Source organism: Numida meleagris, unplaced genomic scaffold (assembly GCF_002078875.1).
Source record: "Numida meleagris isolate 19003 breed g44 Domestic line unplaced genomic scaffold, NumMel1.0 unplaced_Scaffold359, whole genome shotgun sequence".
Lineage (NCBI taxonomy): Eukaryota > Metazoa > Chordata > Aves > Galliformes > Numididae > Numida > Numida meleagris.
Genome location: NW_018364584.1, coordinates 5,047 through 16,417, shown reverse-complemented (window position 1 = coordinate 16,417; position 11,371 = coordinate 5,047). Strand labels below are relative to the sequence as shown.

The following is an 11,371-nucleotide window of genomic DNA, read 5'->3' as shown; positions in this document are numbered from 1 at the left end:
GGATAGTTGGAAGGGACCTTCAAAAATCATCTAGTCCAACAGCCTGACCACTCCAGGGCTAACGAAACTTTAAGCTTATTGTTGAGGCCATTATTAAGGACCTTGATAAGCAGGCCTGTGTTGCAAACCTCATGAAATGTAACCAGGCCAAATGGAAGGTCCTACACCTGGGCCAGGGCAATTCCAAGCACAAATACAGGCTGGTCAAGTAATGGTTTGAGAGCAGCCATGAGGAGAAGGACCTGGGAGACAATGGTTGATGAAAAACTCAAAATGATATGGCAGTGTGTGCCTGCAGCCCAGAAAGCCAACCATATCCTAGACTGCATCAAAGGAAGTGTGGCCAGCAGGTCAAAGGAAGCAATTCTCCCCCTGCACTCAGCTCTCATGAAATCCCACCTAGAGTATTGTGTTCAGTTCTGGGGCCCCCGACATAAGAAGGATATGGACTTGTTGGAGCAAGTCCGGAGAAGGGCCATGAGCATGATCAGAGGGCTGGAGCACCTCTCCTGTGAAAAGAGGCTGAGAGTTGGGGTTGTTCAGTCTTGAGAAGACAAGGCTCTGGCAAGACTCATTATGGCTTTCCAGAACCTAAGAGGGGCCTACAGGAAAACTGAGGAGGAACTCCTTTTATGGATTGTAGTGATAGGACAAGGGATAATGACTTTAAACTAAAGGAGATTTAGATTAGATGTAAGGAAGAAATTCTTTACTATGAGGATGGTGAGGCATTGGAATAGGTTGCTCAAAGAAGTCGTGGTTGCCCCATTCCTGGAAGTGTTCAAGCCAGGTTGGGTGGACCTAGATGATCTTTAAGGTTCCTTCCAACTCATGTGTAGTTTAACCATAGCTGTCCAACATTGCTTCCTAAAGTAGAGCCATCTTCAAAGTTATGTAAGGTTGCTCAGGGCCATGTCAGGTTTTGAGACTCTTCAGGGATACAAACTCTGCAACCTCCTTGGACAGCAGTTTCAGTGTTTGATTATCCTCTTTCTGAAGATTTCTTTTCTTTATATCTCATTGATTGTTCTCTTGCTATAGTAGTAGTATTGTGCTATGTACCTCTCAGAAGAGGCTGGCTCCAGTTTCCTCATGACCACCATTTACTTAGTTGAGGACAGCAATCAGCTTATTGAGTACCCCCATCCTCCTGCCCCCTGCCCTGCCAGTCCAGCTACTCTAGTCTCCCTTTATATAATTAAGATACTGCATCCTGCTAACGATTTTGGTGGTGCTCAATTGGTCAACGACTTTCTTGTTTAGGCTTGGGAAGCCTGAAACTGGACTCAGTACTGCAGATGCAGTGTCACAAATGCTGACTAGGGGGTTGTAATCAATTCCATTCTCCTGTTGGCTGCGCTTTTATTAATACATCCCTGTATGTGGTTAACCACCATCATGGCAAAGGTGCTGCTGTCTGTTTTCATCTTGTCTGCCAGAATCTGTCATTTTTAGGCAAGAGGCTTTCTAGTCATCCTCAGGCTATACTGCTGCATGGGGTTGTTCTATCCCAAGTGCAGGATTCTGCAGTTGTCTTTCATGAATGTCATGAGGCTCCTTATCAGCCAGTTTCCACAGCTTGTTGAAATCCTCCTGAACTGCAGTGTTAAACAGCATCTCTCCAAGCTCTGGCACCTGAGGAACACCACTTCTAACTGTCTGCCAGTCAGACTTCAAATGACTGACCACCACCTGTTGAGTCTGACAGTCCAGTCAGTTTGCCATTTACTGTGTGGCTTACCCATTCACTCCATAGTGTCCCAGTTAGCTATAAAGATACTCATTTATGGCCCTTGCTAACATCAGGAAAAACATCATCTTCTGCTGTCCCCTTGTCCAGGCAGCCAGCCAGCTTATTGTAGGTGGCAGTCAGATTTGGTGAAGCGTGGTGTGCCCTTTGGAAATCCTTGCTGATTGATCCCGGTTGTCCTACTGTTATTCCTGCACCTGGAAATGGCTTCCAGGAGGATTTGCTCTAGAGCCTTCCCTTGGACTAAGGGAAGTCTGGATTGGCTGTAGTTCTATACTTGATCCCTTTGCTCTTTTTAAAGATAAGCCCAAAATTGTAGTTATAAAAAAACAATTACAACATAAAGTAATTGCAAGAACATTTACTTCACATTAATGATAAAGGTCATCATCAGCTGTCTTGCTATTGTTAGTGCTGATTTTTTTTTTTTTTTTTTTTTAAGAACAGAAGTCATTTGTTGCCTGGTAAAATCCTCTGCTGAGCTCTGATTCTCAATAACTTTGTAACTATGAAGCTTGGAAAACAGTAGTGTGTAATGAATGACTGCTTGAGCAGCACCTAGAATCAGGATAAATTTCTTCAGACAAGCAGATGGTGAAACATGGAGTAGTACAGCTGAATTATTTGATGCTAACACTATCTTTACTTCTTCTTCTCTTTGTAGTTTTATGTGGTCTTTTGAGAAGATTCATAGAAGCATCGCACACATCTTCCAGGGAGAGCTGGTGGCCAGCTTCGATGAAGAATTCCGAATTTTGTTTGCACAGTCAGAACCTCTTGTTCCTCCAGCCAATGTCTTGGCAAAGGCAGAGAACCCATTTGCCATGACTCCCTTTGGCAATAACATGCCATTCTTTCCTAAAAAAGCACCCCTCATGTTCCAGAGGGACGACAACCTTTTTCCCTCCTTTATGGACAGAGTTGATCCAGACAGGTACTTCCTGTCCAATTTCAGGCGAGATGATATGTTACGCCATACTGTGGAGGGGTCAGCCATGCGAATGTACAAAAAGGTAGAAATGGAGAATGCTCAGATGGATCCTGTCAGGGGTTTTCTCCGTTCCAAGCAGTTAGAGTTGGATGCTTTTAAGAGACACAGTTTTGCAGAAGGAACATTTGAAAATTTTGCTTCTTCTAAACAGTATGCCAGGCAGATGTTCATGAACAATATGGATGAATTTAAAATCCAGTCTAGTCATTTTCAGAAGGATCAGTTCTACCAGTACCAGTTTGAACACCCCCACCTTCCTGGCAGACCCCAGGGATTCTTTGACAGACTACGAGGTGGTAGGCCAGGATTCAATGAATTGGAAGAGGGAGGACCTCTTCCCTATGGAGAGGGACCCAGATACCCTGAACTTGAATCCAGTTTTCCACAGGAGGGTTTCCCTTTAAGGCTGGATTATGTACCTTCGAATTCTTCCAGGGAGGTGAGACATGGCTCCGATCAGCTGAACCCTGCAGGCAATGGCCCAATGGGAATGATGCTAAGAAGACAGAATATAGGACAGAAATTTATTTGCCAGACTTCTCCCACACAGAAACAAAGCCTGGAACAGCGCCTGTTCTTACAAGACAAAGATGAGGACCAAGATCAGGACAAGAGCACTCAGGAAAATAGAACAGGTTTACGCAACTGGCGGATTTCTTCATACCTTAGTGCATACCAGTCAGAACCAGAAGAAGGTCTCCCAATGCCTATGGAATCAGAAGCATATAATGATGTTCTTGGGGATGCCCTCACAAAGCATCCCACTGACCTCATCCCAGCATTCAAATCCCCTATGTCTTTTAATAGCAAGTCACTGGCTGTTGAAAATGCCAAAGAATTTGCAGATCCTGAAAGAGCAGGTGAAGAAACACCTATGATGAAACAAGATGCCTTTAGGTCCAGAATAAATCCTTTGATCCAGAGGAGCTCAAGACTCAGGTCCTCTCTGATTTTTAATGCTGCCAAGTTAGATCAGCCTAACACGACAATAGAAAAGGTTCAGATGATCCATAAAGAACAAGTGTCCAATGAACTGACAAAAGACAATGAAACTATAAAGACAGCCACCTCATCTAAAGTGGCAGAACTTTTGGAGAAATACAAAGCTGTGGGCAAAGACACCGAGCGAGCTACAGTCACTCACACCAAAGCTGTTTCTAGTTTTCTCCAGGAAGAATCACAGAACACAGAGAAGAAATGTACCAAATCCGTGCAATATAAGATTCTGGAGAGTAGAGTACTGGAGTCCAAAGACTCCTGCAGCACGTACAAAATGCACGGAGAGACTGACAGACCATTTGGAATGGCTTCATCAGCCCCCCAGCTCCTCGATACGTTGAGTAAAGATCCCCTAGCACATCTTGGCGCTAAAGTGGACAAATTATCATCTCGGTTTTACCCCATAGAGAATAAACCTGCTCTTCCAGAAAAGGAGAGTCTTATATTTGTAGGAGATACTCAGAAACTGACTCTTCCAGAAAAGAAGGAAAGAGTGACATTCAAGGAAGACGCTGAAAAATTAGTCAGTACAGAACTGAAGAAATCACAGGTTAGGACAAGTACCACATCAGTTATTGAAAACCTATCTAAAGGTCAAGGATCTGACAGCTCCCTCAATAAATCTGAGGAAGACTGTTCAAAACAGGAACAAAATCCAATAGAATTTTTAAGAAAAGGATCCCTACGGTTAAAGCAGTTTTTGAACCCGAAAGGTGAAAAGAAATTGGAGGAGGAACCCAATTCTGAGATTGGAAAATCTGACAAACAGCCCATGGGTCTCAAAAGAGCTTCCATAGGTGACTGTCAGGAAATGGTGGAGGAAGAAAAAAACCATAAATTTGCAACACCACTTCCCCCCAAAAGCAGCCAGCCAACACAAGGGAGATTTCCTTCATCCACAGCTAACATTCTCTACAGCAGCAACCTCCGTGATGACACCAAGGTGATTTTGGAACAAATCTCTGCAAATAGTCAGAAGAACAGAGCTGAACTGGCCAAGCAACTACCATCCACTAGTAATCCCGATCTTTCTAAGTCAACTACAAGCTTGGAAAGGAAAGCTGAGAAGGAGAAAAGCTGTAACATCCACAGATCAGAGAGCTTTGGGAGCCAGAAACGAAATCTTCAGCGGCAACCATCAGAGGATAGAGATACCCTTTTGAAAAAAATGGAGAATATGCGGAAGGAAAAGAGAGTGTACAGTAGATTTGAGGTCTTCTGCAAAAAGGATGAGCACACAAGTCAGAGTGAAGAGGAGTACGACACAGATGCCAAAGACAAGAAGATGGGAAAATTCATGCCCAAAATCCTGGGGACCTTCAAGACCAAAAAATGATCATAGCAATACTATTTATGATTGACTGTCAAAGGCAAATGAGGAAGTAACACATTTATGATGGCTGTAAGCTCTTCGGGGTTAGCAGGTGGGATATGTTCAGCATTAGACCCCCATGGCACAATTTGCCCAGTAGAGGCACGTGGTAACAGGCAACGTTATTACAGTATATTTAAAATAAAATTATTAAATTGCCAAGATGCTTAAAATACAGAAATAACGATGTCTCTTTATATTATGGTCAGGGAGTCTTTTCAGTAGTTAAAAAAAAAATAATTCCACTTTCAGAAAGGGAAGAAACAAAAAATAGAAAAAATCAGTGCTTGAATTCAATCAAGGAAAGAAAAGACTATCTATATTTTAAAAAACAGTTGTTTTTCAGGTACAGATACTGTTCCTTTGTATCTAATGACTCAGCTAATATGGGAGTTTTACCTTTTTGAAGAATTACAGGAGAAAAATATATATAAGTAACTTTTTTTCCCTTCGGTATGGCTGTGGTCTGGTCTAGCAGAAAATGCCCAGTTTTCATATTTACTGTTTTAAAAGCCTATTGGTTAAGTGTTATTATTGGTTTGTTTTCTTCTGTATAATGGAGCTATTGCATTGGAGATTGAGCTGAGAATAGCAGCTGGAAGGCCATAAAAGAAGAAAGTGGCCATTTATTCATGGAGAAAGAGATGTTTTTAGAACTGCTTTTCAGCTGAGTCGAGCATTTAAGCCATTACAGTTAAGCAGAAATTTATGTAATCCCAATTCATTAGTGGAGAATTTCTATGAAATTCCATGAAATTCATGAAAAGAGGAGGGGGAGGGCTGTTAGCGCATCTTCCCAGTTTGGTTCAAGATCAGAAGTGCTTTGTCTCAACAGGCTTCCTTACAGGAGTTTCATATCAAGCTGAATACTAATGCAGTACTAAACACAGTCTGGATTAATCAGAAGGTTTGTGCTGTTGGGTTATACAGTCTTGCAGGACAGAAGATACAGAGGCCAAGAAGCAACTGGACATAAAGTTTGTGTATCTTTTTTCCTCAGCTTGGACTGTTTCCACTTGGCATCCAGTAGGATTGCCAAACGGGGATCTTATTTTATTTTACTTTATTTTTTCCTGGCTAAGGTGATGAGAGTGAAGAATGTTCACACATGGAACTAGGCTTCTCAATGTCTTGTTTCCATTAGCTTGAGTTACATGTTTAACTACTTGTGGTGTTTGCTGGAAGCTCAGCAAATTTATTCAGGCACGTGGCTGACGGATGGAGGCAGAAGGCTGCATCAGTTCCTGAAGGTAACTTTAAGACTCCAGGTGTTCTTCTTAGGATACCAGCTCCCGTGGTAGCAGGCTTTAGATAATTTGCATATATGCAACAATGGTTATTTTACTGCTTACTGAAAAACTTAGGAAATGAAGATACGAAAGAAAATGACCCAATTTCCATATTACTTCAGATGGTGGTAAAAAACAAAAAAAAACCTGCAAGAATCATGGGAATTTATCATTTTAATGTAAGAAATTCAACCTAGAAGTAAACTTGAGAGGAAAAAGTAGGGAAGAGCTAGTCAAAATTGGAAAAAAAGCTGAAGTGGGTTTCTTACTCATATTCCATATGATACCAATGTGTACTATTTCAGAAAGAAACTGCAATCAGTTACGTAGGTACACATTCATAAATCATTGCTGTACACATACATCATTTTAGTACAGAATCAGATCTTCTTCCTGAGGAGTCCCAAGATGGACTGCAGTGATTACAACACTTGTTCTCTGTCAGATGATACAGATAGAGCTTAACCATGCTCTATCCTCTACATAGTTTTATATCCTATTATATATGTATACATACACACATACTATATGTGACATACGCTAGCCCCGTTTTGTGTAATTCAAATAGTTTCTTACTTCCCCAGCCTTTCCCCAAGCTACCTGCTCCGATATCATTCTGTAAGAGATGGTGGAAATCTAATTATTTCTGTAGTGGCAGATTACACAATCATGTTAGAATTTTGCTTTAGTTGCTTAGGTTGGTAGAATTTTATCACGCTGTGTTCAGTGTACAAGTATGTCCCTGACCAGAGCTAGAGTGACTCATCTCTTTAAGTGCTAAGTTGATTAGCAGCTGTTGTGGGTTATATGCAAATATTGCTGAATGAATCATTGTCATAGGATGGCTTAGGTTGGAGGGAACCTTACAGATTAATCAGTTCCAACCCCCTGCCACAGGCTGGGTGCCCCCCACCAGCTCAGGCTGCCCAGGGCCTCATCCACGGCCTCGGGCACCTCCAGGGATGGGCTACCCCCAGTGCCAGGGCCTCACTGCCTCTGAGTAACAATTTTCCTCCTAATATCTAATCTAAATCTCGCCCTTGTCCTGTAACTATCAGGCCACGTAAAACATCAGTCCTCCTCCTGTTCATCGGTTCCCTTCAGGCACTGGAAGGCTGCAGTGAGGTCTCCCCGGAGCCTTCTCCCCTCCGAGCTGAACACCTCCAGCTCCCTCAGCCTTTCTCCATAGTAGAGGTACTGCAGGCTCTGAGCAACCCTGTGCCCTCCTCTGGCCCTGCTCCCACAGCCTCACATTTCTCTGTACTGGGGGCCCCAGGCCAGGATGCAGCACTCCAAATGGGGCCTCACAAGGGCAGAGTGGAGGGGGACAATCCCCACCCTGCCCCACTGCCACGGTTCTGTTGATGAGGCCCAGGATGCAGTTGGCCTTCTGGGCCGCAAGCTGCTGGCTCATGTCCAGCTTTCATCCATCAGGACCCCTAAGTCTTTCTCCTGTGAGCTGAATAATTCAGTTGGTAATAACAAAAGCCATTTTAAGACTGTTACAAAGCTTGTGTTATAGTCCATCATTTCTCAGCCTGAGACTAGTTCACAGAGAGCGTTAGATCATGGAATCATGGAATCACCAAGGTTGGAAAAGACCTATGAGATGTTTCATTGTAGCATCAAACCGCTAGGTGCTACCGTTTCAGTGGACTCGCAACCCTAAAATAAGCACCAGCCTCCTCTTTCAGCAAATGAGAACTGGCATCTTAGACTACAAGGGTCAACACACTGCAGGGTGCTCCCTGCACAACCCTGTCACTGCCCTTTACTATTTCTAACTGTTCCTGAGATAGGCAGGACATGCCTAGTTTATGAATACACCAGGAGAAAACAGGACTTCCCTGTGAGCTGCATTTCCAACCCCCTACCAGACTTATGTGACCAGACTGGATACCAGAAATAAATGTGCTGCTTTCTTTTTAATTTAACTACAGGCTTTGGTGTTTAGGTACTAAAAATAAAATGGACAAGCTATCAATGGCAGCAGTACTCACATTTTGCAGTTTAATGTTTGAATTCCCTCTTTAACCATAGTTCCAAAGCTCTGGAATAGCACTAAATTTTCACAAGTGAAGTAAAATTTCAGGGACAGAGACCTGTAGAAATTAAATAAGAAGAATGTATAAAAAATCAGCTTTTAACCAGGAAAAGTTTCAAAATTGACTATATGTAAAGGACCAGTGAGAACCATGCAATGTGACAGTATAGTCCCACTGCTGCCTAGTGACAGCTTCATGATGTTGCAGCAATAGCATCTCTTGCTTTCTGAAAGAAAAAAAGTTACCATCGTCTGATGTGTTGAACAAGACATCCCTTGTATCTTTCCCCCTTTAAAAGACTGCAAACATCCACTAAACTATAAACTTTTTTCTGTAGGGCAACACAGAAGATTTATTATTGCAGTACTTACAACATACATTATTAATACATGGTAGGTATAGTACTAAGTCTTGTATCAGAGCCCACCCATATGTAAAATGCTTTTCTACTTGATTTTGTTGAAAGTAATCATCATTGATTGTGTTTGTTCAGGTTCATTCACTTGCCCTGAAAGAGTCGTATACAAATTAGTGTAATACAAAATGAAGGGCTTTAACATTATCTGTGAGGAGTTCGGTCTTGGTCTTCAGGAAATAGATGGTTACTTTTTCTGCACAAAAAAGGTCTGGATTTAGGCAGTACATCTGAACCTACTGAAGAAATCTGAATATGTGTAAAGACAGTCAAGTATCAGAACGTCGCAGCTTTCTGTAATTTTTTGCAGTAATGGAAGTAAGGACTGTGGACAGAACTGTGATGGTATGGGAGCAAATAATGCTGTGCTGGGAAGACTGGAAGGTAAAAGGATTCATTTCTTTTCCCTGCTGGTTTGTCCCGAGGAAGGTAGTACGTTGTCCCAAGCAATGAATACGGCATTTCTCTTTGGCTGGGGCGACGATCAAATGCCTTTTATATTTAGCTCTCACTTGCTGTTCCTGGTGGAGTCAGGGGACGCATGAGACCTGGTTAGAACTCTTCCATATTTGCTACTCATGTTGCTGGGAGGAATTTGATATTGGAAGACTCTGCAGTGCAGACTGACATATGGTTCCATAGGCCTGAGAGTAACTGCCCATTGATGCTTTTGGATCACCAGCAGCTCCCACATTTGCAGTAATATGGAACATCTTTTTACTGGATTTCAGAAGGGGGTGAACATCTTTGCTGTGAAACTGAGTATTTCTTGGATTCTGTGTGAGAAATAAAAGCCAAGACAGTTAGGAATCTGCAAACAGCTTCCTAAAATACAAATGAGGAACACAGAGTTTGCATCATCTGAGTAGCAGAAGACATCATGAATGTTAACTGACTAACAGACATTAAGAACAGCATGTTGAAAATGGCATGAGGGAGAAAGGTTTTAAAAAGGGTCTATCAAGTATGAGCTAATGGCACTGGAGCAAAAGTCCAAAGGCCTGTTTGGCTAGTAACTATTTCCAAAGGTAGTGAATGCTTTAAACAAATGCACAAGACAGACTATCGTTCCCCAAAATATCCTCCTGGTTTCTGCCAATCCAATGGCTTGGTGAGTGTCTGAGTTGGAAGCTGCAGATGGATACCAACCCCAGCGATAAAAAATTAATCATGCACGAATGCAAATGGTCAAACTGGTCAAATGGCTGAGAACAAGAGTTTCATGAGCCTGATTTGATGCTGAAAATGAATGCAAAATGAATGCAGAGCAAGTTGGAATGTTAGAACTTTTCAGCTCCTGCTGAGGCTGAACAAGAAAGACGGAGAAGTCAACATTCACCTAACATATGATCAGTCACAATCCTGGAGAGCATCTACCCCGATGTCTTGTCACTGCCAATGGTCAGTGTTAGCCTTTTAGGGAACAAATATAAAGCACAGGGTATGTGTAGCATGATCTTCTCCCTGTTAGGCACTTGCAGTAACAAGAAGTTAGTCACAAGTACCCAGAGATTCTTCAAAATACATTGCTCATATTTCTCACTGAGGAGGCGGTGAGGCCCATGCACAGCCTGCCCAGAGAAGCTGTGGATGCCCCATCCCTGGAGGGACTCAAGGCCGGGTTGGATGGGGCCCTGGGCAGCCTGACCTAGTGCCTGATTTAGTGGCTGGCAGCCCTGCCTGCGGCGGGGGGGTTGGAACCGATGATCTTTAATGGTCCTTCCAACTCAAGCCATTCTATGATTCCACAATTCTTTTGAATGCCTGGGGTTAGACTTAAATACTCCAGGAAAAAGTTTGTGCTTATGAACCCGTAAGATCAGCATTAGGTATGTCAGAGATGTAAGGTCAAAGCCACACCTCTGTCCTTGGTGATTACTTCACATGGACTTCCTCCCAGCATTCTGCTTCGTGCACAGAACTTAGCTTGGGGTTTTAAGCTACATGACTAGACAGAACACTGGAAATGTAGGTATGGCAACGCTGAGGATTAGAATACGAAAGCTCCTATCTGAATCTACTGCATGTTAGAGGTAAGTTACAACAAGTAATTTCCAGAAACATTTCTGTTAGCACGCTCTTCAGCACTCCAGTAAAGGAGACGTATTCACATATTCTCTACAAGCCCAGCTGCCTTATCAAACTCATTTACTGGTACCATTTGACTGACACTACATACAGGCAATGAAATTGCAGTGTATCTGTCTTACATAATTCTATCTGATGGGCATTTATTAATTTAATAACTCTCTTCTATTACTTGCCTCTCATGTAAGTTTCTCTACCAAGTTACAAATCATGACATTTGGTCCCTGAAAAGTTATCATCTTTTCTCTGCATAGGACTGCTACTTACATTACAAAGGTTCTGTACACTTGTAGGAAGTAGCTGAGTGTTTGCATTTGCCCGTGTATTTTGTCTCCTCGGTTTCCCATTGCTGGCGGTTCTTGCCTGTTGCGGAGGTGGTGCAGAATAGTTCCTGATCACAGCACCAGAATTTGCATTACCTG

The 11,371-nt window shown here is 42.6% G+C and overlaps 2 protein-coding genes across 3 annotated transcripts in view; one reads left to right on the top strand and one right to left on the bottom strand.

Annotated features, from left to right (window-relative positions):
• FAM83H (family with sequence similarity 83 member H) overlaps positions 1-6,012 on the top strand; it is a 30,445-nt gene extending 24,433 nt beyond the window's left edge. For both annotated transcript variants that reach the window (XM_021383236.1, XM_021383237.1), the window contains one exon: positions 2,415-6,012. In XM_021383236.1, coding sequence (XP_021238911.1) covers positions 2,415-5,076 — 2,662 coding nt within the window. In that variant the 3' untranslated portion in view covers positions 5,077-6,012. The remainder of the gene's footprint in view (positions 1-2,414) is intronic.
• A 545-nt stretch (positions 6,013-6,557) lies between these two features.
• The window catches only part of LOC110391395 (mitogen-activated protein kinase 15-like), a gene marked incomplete at its 5' end in the record, with an annotated part of 5,650 nt that continues 836 nt past the window's right edge, over positions 6,558-11,371 (bottom strand). The window contains 2 exon segments of the mRNA XM_021383238.1: positions 6,558-9,637; positions 11,217-11,371. Coding sequence (XP_021238913.1) covers positions 9,392-9,637; positions 11,217-11,371 — 401 coding nt within the window. The 3' untranslated portion in view covers positions 6,558-9,391.